The sequence below is a fragment of the Vipera berus genome (genome assembly GCF_964194415.1).
Source record: "Vipera berus genome assembly, chromosome: Z".
Lineage (NCBI taxonomy): Eukaryota > Metazoa > Chordata > Lepidosauria > Squamata > Viperidae > Vipera > Vipera berus.
In genome coordinates, this window is record NC_138205.1 from 57,927,182 (window position 1) to 57,940,871 (window position 13,690).

Below are 13,690 nucleotides of genomic sequence, written 5' to 3' on the forward strand. Positions count from 1 at the left end.
GGTTAAGATCTTGTCAGTTACAGGAAGCAGCCAGGATATGATAATTAAGATCATAGAGCTCGTTGACTTGTAGTTAGTGCTTTAAATTAAATATCTTAATAAGATAGAATAACTTTTGTCTGAAATTGGATGGTTAAATAGTGTTTTTGTTAACTACAACATATATATATATATATATATATATATATATATATATATATATATATATATATATATATATATATATATATATATATATATATATTCCTATTTCTGTTTAAAGCCTAAGCATCCTAATGCCTAATAATAAGCAAAATCTAATCTGAATTAGCAATTAAACATTACAAAAATAAATCATTTATTTATTATCTTTAATATATATTTATGTAAGTGCTAATATAGATATTAGTAACCAACTATTACCCCTATAGTATAATTCCAAAGCAAAAATTATTCTGTCAAGGTAACTATTAAACACATGATGGGATGTGCACCTGGAGGAACAATACGAGAGAGTTTGGCAATATAGTGCTTTCCTAAAAAGAGACTCAGATCAAAAGATTGTATATTCCTAAGCTGCATGTGATAGAGGAGAAGAGTTTTAGAGTAGGGGAGTGTAAGCCAAAACAAACAATTGTTCCTGGCAAAGACAAACTGCCCCCCCATCCCAGCTTCTTCTTAAGTTAACCCACACCAAGTGTTCCTTGTGAGGGGCAGGGTGACCTTCTCCTAAGTAGCCTCACAGCCCTGCTTTTAGCTTGCCTCTGCTCTACTCTTTGTGCCCTTGGATCGAGTGGGGGAGGTAACTGTTCCTCATCAGTAGTGATCTACTGCTTATCAGCTCTACTACCTGTCTGCAGCTGATCCTCCCCTGTGTCTGTGAGGACAGGCAGCTCTCCATCCGGTTGATCAACACCCCCACTGCCTGAGGGGCCTGGGATAGCATCATCCTCAGCCCTTGGCCTCTCCAACTTTGCCAAGGGAGATGTACCATCCCCATCAGATGGTCCCAGTTCCATCTCCTTTTCCTTCAAACCAGGCTCCAGTGGGACCATTACACAAGACCTCTTTCTTGTAACTAAAAACCAAGTTAAAGCTATTCTAAAAGAATAGCCTACAGATAGCTCTTATTTCCATAAGAAAGGCTGAGCGCCAAAGAATTGAGGCCTTTGAACTATGGTGCTGGAGAAGACTCCTGCGAGTCCCTTGGACTGCAAGGCGATCAAACCGGTCAGTCCTAGAGGAGATCAATCCTGACTGCTCTTTAGAAGGCCAGATCCTGAAGCTAAAACTCAAATACTTTGGCCACCTAATGAGAAGGAAGGACTCACTGGAGAAGAGCCTAATGCTGGGAAAGATCGAGGGCAATAGAAGAAGGGGACGACAGAGAATGAGGTGGCTGGATGGAGTCACTGAAGCAGTAGGCGTGAGCTTAAATGGACTCCAGAAGATGGTAGAAGACAGGAAGGCCTGGAGGAATGTTGTCCATAGGGTCGCGATGGGTCGGACACGACTTCGCAGCTAACAACAACAAGCTCTTATTTAGCAATTGAAATTATGGCAGACCCTCCCATAATTGAAGGTCCCCTTATGACCCGGTCCTGATGTTACAGTTGCTGCAGTGCCTTTATGACTGACTGCAAGAATCCTACAGCACTCCCCTGCCATTCTTTTGCTCCCATCCCCCAAATGGTGTGATCCTAGAAGTGACAACTATTTTCTGAATGTGCCACATTGAATTGTGATTGTTTTGAAAATGGCATCTGCATCTGGGATCAGGCTGCACAGTCCAGCAACAAAAGTGACTTGCTTTGCTTTGCTAATTCAAGTTCTGCAACATTCTTTAATGTTCCAATGGAAGAATGCAGAGCTAACATTAGCAAAGCAAAGCAAGCCGCTTCATTGATAGACTGTGCTGTGTGATCCCAGAAATGGCCACCATTTTGCAAGTGACAACAATTCAGTGGCCACTTAGAAAATGGGGGCCACTTCTGGGCCTATGGCAGGTGGCCCAGTAACAGCAGCTTGCAGTTGAGCAGCATGATCCTGTAAGCATCCATGTGGAAAATGATGGCTGCTAATGGGATGGTGCCATGCAGCCCAGCAATGGAGAGGCTTCTTTCCTCTGCTAATGCAAGTTCTGTAGTGTTCCACAGAACTCTGGCACTGTCGAACACTGCAGAGCTCCTGATAGTGAAGCAAAGCAAGATGCTCCATTGCTAATCCTCATGGCACATTCCCAAAAGTGGGTGCCATTTTTCAAGCAGCCACAATTCAATGCTGATTTTCAGAAAATGGCAGTTGCTTCTGGGATCATGCTATGTGGCTAGCAAAAGAGCAGCCTGTCATCCTCCTCTATTGTAGCCTCCTGGGCTCCAGAGATCTTCAAAAGATAAGTATTTTATTTTTATTTATTTTAATTCCATTTATATCCCACCCTTCTCCGAAGACTCAGGGCGGCTTACAAGCTTAGCAGTAGCCTTCATTCTATGTATATGCCTGCTTGTTAGGGCTTTCACACACACCCCAAGTGGCATTATTACAAAGTCAGCTTAATTGCCCCCAACAATCTGGGTCCTCATTTTACCTACCTTGGAAGGATGGAAGGCTGAGTCAACCTTGAGCCTGGTGGGACTCGAACCTGCACTAATTGCAGGCAGCTGGTGTTACTTAAGGAGGCATTAGCCCACTGCTCCACCAAGTGAGGAAGAAGATGCAGGATTTGTGGTGGAGGATTTGTGGGAGGCCCAGAGCAGGCATATCCAGGCTTGTAGTAGGACTCCCAGGGCCTAATCCACTTTTGAGGCATTTGGTGCTCTGCTTAATGACTGACTTGGTCATTTACCACATTAGGGAGAACAGGATAGTTGTCATTAAATGAGGCCATCTCATTTAATGGCCATCACCACTTGGAACCATTATGGACAGGCTTTGTTATGGTTGTACACTGAGACTTAAACACTTGAGTCTCTGTTGTCTGCATCTCCTTCTATTCCCTACCATCCAGTCAGAGCTAAAGGAGCTTCTTGGATGAGAAGCAAAACATGTTCAAAGAGAAACAAGGCAGTCCAGTTGCCTCCTGAAAAACCACCTTTGGGACAACCATGACCTGAATGACTGAGAATCTCCATAGATATTGCCATAGTTATATACTATCCTGTATATGTAGAAAACACCCCAATAATAATGGGGAACTTTACCCTGACATCAACTGGGAGATAAACTCTGCATCAAGTGGGAGATTGAACAGGTTCCTGACCAACTTAGCTGACAACTTTGTCATTCAAAAGGTAGAGGAGGGAATTAAATGGATAGCTATATTGGACCTAACTCTTATTAACAGAGAAGAAGCAAAAGAGGAATTTGAAGGTGCAGGAACTTTGGGGGAGAGTGAACATATCATATTGGAATTCAATATACTGCAAACACAAACAATAGGACATAATCAAACCAATGTCTTACACTTTAAAAGAGTTGATTTTAACCAACTTAGAGAGAGTTTGGGAAGGATTCCATGGATGAAAATTTTAAAGGGGAAAACAAGAAGCTTGGGAAACTCTGAAAAATATAATTATAAAAACCTAGCTGACCTCAGTACCACTGAAAAAGAAAAACAAGAAATCCAAGAAGAAACCAGCATGGTTACACAAAGAACTCTCTGATGAATTGAGAGATAAAAATTAGAAGCATAAAAAAATGGAAACAGGGACACATAACTAATTCAAAATAACAACAAATAGCCCAAACTTGCAAAGATGAAGTTGGCAAAACTAAGGCCCAGACTGAATTAAGACTTGCAACAAATGTCAAAAATAATAAGGTTTCAACATATAAAAAACAAAACCAAAAATGTCAAGGAAACAATTGGTCTACTAATGAGATAAAATGGCAAGGAAGTAACAGGCAGTGGAGAAAAAAGAGAGCTGCTTAATTCATTCTTTGCATTTGTCTTCACATAAAGATAATACAGCCCATCCTACCAAAAACAGAACCGTAAAAGACAGACTAGGAATTGAAATTAAAATAGGCAAGAAAATAGTAAGAGAACATCTGTCCACTCTAGATGAGTTCAAATCACTGGGCCTGAGGAATTACATCCCAGGAGTTCTGAAGGAGCTGGCAGATGTGACCCCAGAATCATTGAACCTTGTCTTTCAATGATCCTGAGCACCTGGGAACTACCAGATGACTGAAAAAGAGCTAATGTGGTTCCCATCTTCCAAAAAAACCCCATCACACACACATCTGGGAAACTATTGACTAATCAGTCTGACATCAGTATCGGAATATACTAGAAAAGATAATCAAGCAACAGATATGTGAACACCTAGAAGCAAACAAAGCTATAAACAGAAGCTAACACAAATTTGTCAAAAACAGATCATTCCAAAACAATTTTATTTCATTCTTTGACAAAGCGACTAAATTAGTGGACCAGTGAAGTGCAATGGACATGGTGTACTCGAATTTCAGTAAGGCATTTGAAAAAGGTGATAACCTATTTTTTGGTAAGCCAAAAAATGCAGAATAGAGCAGGGCTTTTCAAGCTTTTCATCCATTGTACCACTTTTAGGATATGGCAACATCCAAGTACCACCAGTCACCTTTTTTTGATGATCAAAAAAAGGAAAAAAGTGATGAAGTACAGGTAGTCCTTGACTTACAACAGTTCGCTTAGTGACTGTTTGAAGTTACAATGGCACTGAAAAAAGTGCCTCCCAAGCCACAGTCGAGCAATACACCTGCCTGCCCACCCGGTGGTGCTTTTCCTCCTGTCCAAGGTTTTCATTGTTGTGAGCATTTCTGTTGAGGATTGGCAGCAGGGGTGAGGTGGGGTGTTTGGGTTTTATTCCCTCCCCCTCTGCTGGGTGGTTTGCAAACTTCTACCGCCAATTCATCCCTTCGTTTGCCCAAATAGCCCTGCCCCTCAAAAACATGTTGAAAACAGCCCCCCCCCAGTGAAACCCAGCCAGCCCCTGAAGTGCACAATGGAATGTCAAGCGGCATTCAAGAGGCTAAAGAGATTTTTTTCTGCCGAACCCGTACTGAGACACCCAGACCCTGATAAACCTTTCATAATACAGGCAGACGCAAGCAATGCGGTGATGGGAGCTGTATTATTACAGGAAATGATGATGGGGCACTGCAACCGTGTGCATATACGTCCAGGAAACTCACGGAGACAGAACAACATTGGGCTGTGTGGGAAAAGGAGGCATACGCTGTGAGGTGGTCATTGCTTACATGGCGTCATTTCTTTGAAGGAAATAAAATCCCCTTCCAGGTCTGGACAGACCACAAACATTTGGAAGCACTAAAAACACCCAGTAAACTCACTCCTAACCAAGCCCACTAGTCTCAGCACTTTCACCGATTCTGTTTCACACTTAAACACTTACCAGAGGGAAAGAATTTCCTTGCAGATGCACTGTCTCATATGCCCCAATATAACAGCATACGAGCCACTGACTCTAAACCACTTATGCCTGAACAACAACTGGCAGTGCCAGTAACCATCAGTCCCCAAGCTAAAATGAAGCCACAGTTGGATAGGCAATCTGGAATCGAATTCTGAAAGTCTTTGGAAACAGATGAATGGTTCCAGAAAAATAAACGTGTGCACAATCAAAGACAGACTACCCTGGGTGGGAGAGAAGTTATATATACCTGCCACCCAAAGGATCAATTTCATGCAGTTGTGCCATGATACAAAATCAGCAAAACATTTTGGGTTTGTAAAAACTACATTTAACTAAAAGGCAGTTTTGGTGGCCATCCATGAAAAAGGGCATAGAAAGTTATGTGGCCAGCTGCCAAACATGGACAATGGCTAAGAGGCTGCAGGGGAAGTCGCCCAGACTGTTACAACCAGTGGTGAACCCCTCAGCCCCCTGGAAAGAAAAAGCCATGGATTTTATAGTGGAATTACCAGAAAGCAACGGGAACACTGTCATCTGGGGGGCTACAGATTTGTTTTCCAAACAGGTACACTTTATCTTGTGACAAAAGATTCCCACCGCAAAAACCTTAGCGAAACTATTTGTGCAGCATATTTACAGGCTGCATGGAGCACCCCAACGCATCATATCTGATAGGGGAATGCAATTTACATCAAAATTCATTTTGGAAGGAATTTTTATTCCTCTTAGGAACTACTCAGGGACTGTCATCTAGTCATCATCCTCAGGCAGATGGCCAATCGGAATGCGGGAACTCAGTACTTGAGCAATACTTAAGATGCTTTATTAATTTCCAGCAAACAAATTGGATGGACCTACTCCCCTTCACAGAAGTTGCTTACAATAATGCAGTCCACTCCAGCACAGGCTACACTCCTTTTCAAATAGCCACTGGTCAAAGTTTCAACCCTATGCCGGAACTAATCCCAAATGAACTGGAAATCCCATCGCTGAAAGAATGGATTGCACAATTGCAAAACACTTGGCCAATTGTTAGGAAAGTTTTAGACGAAGCCAGGCAAGCATACAAAGCACAGGCAGACAAAAAGAGTCAAACCCACACCATTCAGAGTAGGAGAAATGGTATATTTATCTACAAAATACCTGAAATCCCTACAGCCCTGTAAAAAACTTGGACCAAAATATATAGGACCTTTTCCAATTAAAAGAATCATAAGCCCAGTAACAGTAGAATTAAAACTACCCAAAAATCTTAGGCAAATACACCCAATCTTTCACTGCAGTTTGCTGAAAAGGTTACAACAGTCACCCTTACAGTCAAAACCCCACCACCACCACCACTTCCTCTTATGGTTGAAGGAGAACAACATTTCGAAGTAAAAGAAATCCTAGATTCTAGAAAGTACCGTGGAACAATTCAATACCCAGTAGCTTGGAAACACCTTCCCTCTTCAGAAAATGAGTGGGTCCATAAACATCACATCAGAGCACCTAAGTTTCTAAAGAGGTTTCATCCGAACAAATCAGGCTAACATCTATATTTTTGTTTTCTCTACAGGTGGATCTCTCCTATTTTTAAAGGGGGCAGGATGTCAGAATCCATTTATATTTCATTTCTAACTATCTTCTCTGAGATAAACCCAAATTTCATCTTCTGGATTCTGCCATTCCCAAGGGAGAGAAGGAACAGGCATGGGGCTTTATGGCTTTCACTTCCTCCCTTAAATGTAACCTTTGTTTATTCCGCCTGCCTGCTATCCATCACAATTTAACCAATTGCTTTCTTACTATGCATTTCCTCTCAACTTACGGGCAACTAGGAAAGGGGGTGGGAAAGGGAGAAATGCAACCCTCCAGCATCTGGTTTGTTTCTCCGAATGAAGTGTGAGGAGGGTGGAAATGGTCCTGCTGCAAACGGACTGTTATCTCTCCTTTCCCACAATGGACTTACCACCTGGAGCTTGGCTGATCCGGAACTGACCAAATGAACTGTGGGGTGGGCTTTGCTTGGGGACAGTTTAAAAATATCGATCTGTGAGGGAATTCCTCAGAACCTGTCTATTATGCCTGCTTCTTCCTATTTCTTAGTAAAACTTCCTGGTTGGAAAATCTTGTCTCCAAGAGTCCTGCTTTCTTAAGATCTGGGCTGAGGTGGCTTCTGACAGTATCTTCATAGTTAAAGATAATTCATTGTCTCTAATATAAGATATTAAAATCTGATTCTTATATGCAATAGTTTTGATTCTGGGGTTGTGTTACTAAAATCTTATTCCCAAGTTGTATTATTAAAATTTTTAATTACATTTATTATTCCAAAATATATTTGTAAATATTTCTACTTGATTATCCTCAGCTATTAATTTATTCTCTATTTTAATATCTATAATGTAATACCATCTATAACAGGCATGTTAAACTGCGGCCCGCAGGCCGGATGCATCATGCCGAAACTGCGCTCACCCCATTGCCGGCAATGGGGGAAAAGTCGCAATACGTTGTGCGACGTCACGTGACATGGCGAGTTTGACATGTCTGATTTATAATTCAGTTCTATGAAGTTCCAATCTAAGAATCTTTAAATGTTGATTGTATCACAATTATATAATTGTACTTCTGTAATTGTATGCATTTATTTAGATGAGTTTCCAGAAATATACATTTATGATCCTAATGAAATTCTTTGTGTATTTAGCTTCTCTTTCTGATTTTTAAAAATAAAATATTCAAAATAACTTAACTCTAGGTAATGCTTTCATTTCCTGCTTTAACGTATGTTCTTTCTGAAATTCTTTTCAAAGTCTAGCTTTTTTTATACATTTTTAATGCAGTTCTATTATTGAAATCAAATAATTTGGCTCAATATTTTAAATTTAGCATTTGATTGCAAAAAATCTTTTTATTATGTAAAGCATAAAATCACTTTTGGGAAACTTGAAAGAGCAGATTAGGAATAGATGTAAATATATTTATATAAATATATACAGAAAATCTATCTATTTGGTTGCTAGAAGTTGAAAAATGACATGATGGTACATAATTAATAATATACATCAGTCCATTTTCTTTATTTTAGGCAAAATCCAGCTTTTTATCTAAGAATGTACCCTATTATTTTTATTATCTTTATCTAAAGATCATGACATTATTGTTGACTTCTGTTTGTATGACATTTTCCTTGAAGGCCTACTGAACTCTTCAGGAGCTGCAATGCCCAGTCAGATCAAGGAGCTATGAATGATATGAAACTCTGGGAAAAAGGAAGCATTAAGATGCCTTTTATAAATATCCCTGTACTTGATATTAAAAAATGTCAACCAGAAATGTGGAAGGCAGTTGCTTGTTCACTGCAAATTAAACCTTGTCATAGTAAATCTAGAGGAAGTATTATTTGCAAGTAAGTAGATTTTTAGCATTTAATAGCTTCTTTCAGAGCTTTTCATTAATGTTAAGACTAGATAACAAAAGGGGTTCCATGTACTTCCATACTTTCAGTTGAAAACTGTAGAGGCAAGTATGCTAATACGTCATATCTTGTAAGAACCCTGTACTCATCATCAGGCTAATGTAAGGGCAGCTGTCCTTCAGAATTTTTAGCTGATTGTTTAGAGATCTTGAGAGTGTTGGAGAAAACCACTGTGTGCTTGTTCTTGATTCTCTGTCAAAGCAAGAACAACATTCTCATTTTTTCTTTAAATATTTAGATGATTGCACAAAGAGGGTTAATTTTCAGTTGAATGTGCATATAGAATAAGGAAAATTAAACAACAGTAGTATTTAAAAATTGTAATTTCAGTAACAAAATGAAGAAAGTAGAAAGCAAAGCTGAGATTAGAACTAATTAGTGCATTTCCAACAAATAAAGCTTCAGCATTTTGTTCTAAAACTGATCCAAAATTATTCTTAATTATTAAAGCATATTTTATTTATATTTAAATAAAAAATATAAATTAATTTGTAATTTGTTTGCAAATATAGAATGGAGAGTTGAGCAAGTAGAAGAAAGCACAAAAGCAACAATGTGATATGTTTGGAAATTCAAACAACAATTGGTTTCAAGTGTTTGTGCAAATCAGGGTTATCAAACCAAGTTCAGGTTTGACTTTCAGATAAGATGGCTACAAAATTCCTTTTTTACAGATTTTTTAGTAAACTGTATAAACCTAATATATTATGCAATTGAATAGGGTCTAGTCAGGTTCTGCTGTGCAGATCCAAAACCTATGAAATTGTGGAGAAGAATAAGCCTGCAGACAGTCAAATAATGTTCTGTGCAATGTACATAAAATACTTCGGCTGAACTTCTGGTCTGCCTACTGGTGAATTACTCTGAGCATAATTTTTGGACAAATTCAAGAATTGTAAAGGACTCATAGTCTGAGAGTTCATCCCAGATGTTTTTAATTGGAAAAATATCAGTACAATAAGAACTGGCAGAAATTCTATATATTTGTATTTAGAATGAAGTTATTGGATCCCCCTGCCTCTATAATTTTTGCCATGAGGCAAGATGGGGGGCAAATAAATCTAATAAGTAAATAAAATAATTTTAATGGAAATCCCACATGCAATGTGATAATACATAGTTTACTGCTTATGTAAAAGTTCAAGATTTATGCTATATGGTAATTTATTGTAGAATAAATAATTTAAGCTGCTAAATTCATTAGCAGGGTTTTGGGTTTTTTGGCAAACATACATATTATATAGGTCAAATCTCCAGAAGGAGGTGATTTGGAACACATAGAAAGGCCTACAATAGAATAGAATGAACCTTTATTATCAAAGTACAACCATGTATACATTGAGATTAGCTGACCCTCCCTTCGTGCTCCCACCCCCCAACTCACAGTGACAAAAAACCCTCCATCTTATTACACCATGTGAACTAATTGCACCACACACCGGCCTCGCAAGTCAATTCTGCATAAAGTTTATGAAAATTATTTCCTGTTCAAAAGCCTAACAGCCCACGGATAAAAGCTGTTTTTCAGCCTGTTGGTGCGGCTGGCTATACTCCTATATCTCCTACCCGATGGTAGGAGAGTAAAGAGATACCGTCCAGGGTGTGAGTCATCCCTGAGAATTTTCCTCACTCTTTCAAGGCAGCGAGCCCTGGCAATGTCATCCAGTGGTGTCAGGGAACAGCCCACAATGTCTTGTGATGTGCTCACCACCCTCTGTAATACTTTCCTATCCGTGGCTGTCAGACCAGCATACCAAACCACAATACCATACGAGAGGACGCTCTCTATAGTAGACCAGTAAAAGAGGGTCATTAGCCGTTGTTCTACTCTGTTCTTCCGCAAGACCCTGAGAAAGTGAAGCCTTTCTAGCCACCTGGGTTGTGTTAACTTTCCAAGTCAGATCTTCGCAGAGGTAGACTACCAGAAATTTATTTTTATTTTTTTAAATTCCATTTATATCCCGCCCTTCTCCGAAGACTCAGGGCGGCTTACAAGCTTAGCAGTAGCCTTCATTCTATGTATATGCCTGCTTATTAGGGCTTTCACACACACCCCAAGCGGCATTATTACAAAGTCAGCTTAATTGCCCCCAACAATCTGGGTCCTCATTTTACCTACCTCGGGAGGATGGAAGGCTGAGTCAACCTTGAGCCTGGTGGGATGCGAACCTGCACTAATTGCAGGCAGCTGGTGTTACTTAAGGAGGCATTAGCCCACTGCTCCACCAAGGCTCTGTAATTTAAAGGAGGAAACTCTCTCCACACAGTCCTCCCCGATGTAAAGTGGGGCAGGTTCCTCCTTTTTTCTCCGGAAGTCTAGCACCATCTCTTTCGTCTTGCCGATGTTCAGGTGCAAGTTGTTGTTACTATACCATATGGATAGTTTTTGTACCTCCGCCCTGTATGCTGTCTCATCCCCACCTGTAATAAGACCCACCACAGTCGTATCATCTGCGAACTTAATTATCGTAGTGGATGGGTCAGATGATACAAATTTGTTTTCTAATATTTAATTAGTTGTGTCTTTTTTCAGACTTGTGTGGCAGCTATGGAAGGATTTTAAAAAATTACGTGGTTCCATACATTCCAAAACACCTCTTTCATGTGCTTTATAGAGACCTAATGTTACATATGTAAGAATATACAGTATGTATAACACTTAGGTTCATTGATATTTGTTTTTAAAATTGTATATTCTTTTTATATGTGCACCTGTGTGCTTTTCTTTTTAGTTTGAAATATTGTGCCATATATAATGTGCAAACATTTTGTTTTCTTGAAGGTCAGATTGTGTAGAAATTCTCAAAAAATGTGGAGACTTAAGCAAATTTCCTGAGGGACATATGGCTGAAAGCATCTGTGAACTTTTATCTCCAGCTGATGATTTGGAGACTTGCATACCGTTAGATACCTACCTTCGTAAGTACTGAAGAACAGGCCCAATGAAACATTTAGAATTCAAAGCAGTTTACAGTTTTCTAGGCTTAACCAAAAAACCAATGGGATCAAAAGCCTAGGATAATTACAATTTATAATTATTTTATTGTCATTCAGTTTAATTACCTTTATAATAGTGCCATTTTGTGATTCCAATATTGCTGGTTCTTCACAATGGTCACATACAGAGTTCTTTTTAGCCTATGCAGAGCTCTGTTCTAAAATCTTAAAAGTGGTATTTTAATTGGCAGTCTTTCACCTTGTATGTATTGTACTTCCTTTTAAGTATAGTCACCATAATTTGTTCCTATTTCTTTGTTACAGTGATACTATGATTGGTTCATTTTTCTTGAGCTTTTTAATGTTCCTTCTGTGTTTAGATTTTCTAGGCTATTATATTATTTTTTTTATTTGACAGACTCTTCCAAAATTTCTGCCCCAAATTTTGATTTCCCAAGCATCCAGCACACCATTATTCCAACCTATTTTATCTTCTGCCTCTTACATTTTATAGCATCCATTAGAACAGTAACTTATTCATCTTCAGATAGGATAAATCCAGACTTCACTCCTGCAAAGAATTTCTGATTCTTCGGAATGTAACTGACATTATGATACAAGATTTGGCTCAGAATTCATCCATAAATGTCATCCTCCCCTTCTGTTACAGTGATTATTTCTGTCTGCTATTTTTCAAGTGCACAGCAATAGGGTCAAATTTATAGTGCTCCTTGGAAGTGTAAGTTGTCACCTTTTAACAGGTTATAGATATACAAAAACACAGTTGGAAGGGATCTTGGAGGTCTTTTGGTCAAACCCCTGCCCAAGCAGGAGATCTTATACCCTGTACCAGAGAGGGGGAATGATGGCACTTTTATGACTTGTGGGTTTCAACTGCCAGAATTCCTGAGCCAGCCATACTGTCCAGTGATAAAGTACAAGTAGTCCTTGACTTACAACAGTTCATTTAGTGACCATTCAAAGTTACTGTAAGGTCCTGCCTCAGCTATCTTTTCAGGAAAGCATGACTCTTGAAACAAGCATTATTTCAAAAGGAACTTTTACTGAGGGAAAGTGATTGCAAAGAAGCCAGGTGGGATCTGAAGTTCCCATGTGAATCGTTAAGCTAATTTCCCCTTTATTTATTTATTTATTTATTATTTAGATTTATATACCACCCTTTCCCGAAGGACTCAGGGCGGTTTACAGGGCATTTAAAAAACAGTCAATACAAACGTTAAAACAAATTAAAAGAGATTAAATAGAACCCTGAGAAAATTAAAACCCAGTTAAAATTAAAATTAAAAATATTCTCAGCCTGGGCCAGAGAGCTCGAAGAGCCGGGTCTTCAGGTCCTGGCGGAATGAACGGAGGTTGGGGGCAGTCCTAAGCTCCGCAGGCAGCTGGTTCCACAGGGCAGGTGCACCCACTGAGAAGGCCCTACCCCTGGGTGTTACCCACCGGCAGTCTTTAACCGGCGGCACCCTGAGGAGACCCTCCCTGTGGGAGCGCACTGGACGAAGGGAACTTGATGCTGGCAGCAGGTGTTCCCTCAAATATCCCGGACCCTCGCCATTTAGGGCTTTATAGGTCATCACCAGCACCTTGAATCTCACCCGAAGGGCAACTGGAAGCCAATGCAGCTCGTGGAGTAGAGGTGTTACATGGGAGTGTCGGGAGACCCCCATCACGACTCGCGCGGCCGCATTCTGCACCAGTTGAAGCCTCCGGGTGGTCCTCAAGGGCAGCCCCATGTAGAGAGCGTTGCAGTAGTCTAAACGGGAGGTCACGAGCGCATGAGTGACTGTGCGTAGGGCATCTCGGTCCAGGTAGGGTCGCAACTGGCGCACCAGGCGAACCTGGGCAAAAGCCCCCCTGGTCACAGCTCCTA

The 13,690-nt window shown here is 40.0% G+C and overlaps 1 protein-coding gene across 1 annotated transcript in view; it reads left to right on the forward strand.

Annotated features, from left to right (window-relative positions):
* RECK (reversion inducing cysteine rich protein with kazal motifs) overlaps positions 1–13,690 on the forward strand; it is a 283,835-nt gene that overhangs the window by 143,793 nt on the left and 126,352 nt on the right. Inside the window, exons 11-12 of the mRNA XM_081343248.1 lie at positions 8,581–8,793; positions 11,645–11,781. Of these exons, the coding sequence (XP_081199374.1) occupies positions 8,581–8,793; positions 11,645–11,781 (350 nt within the window). The remainder of the gene's footprint in view (positions 1–8,580; positions 8,794–11,644; positions 11,782–13,690) is intronic.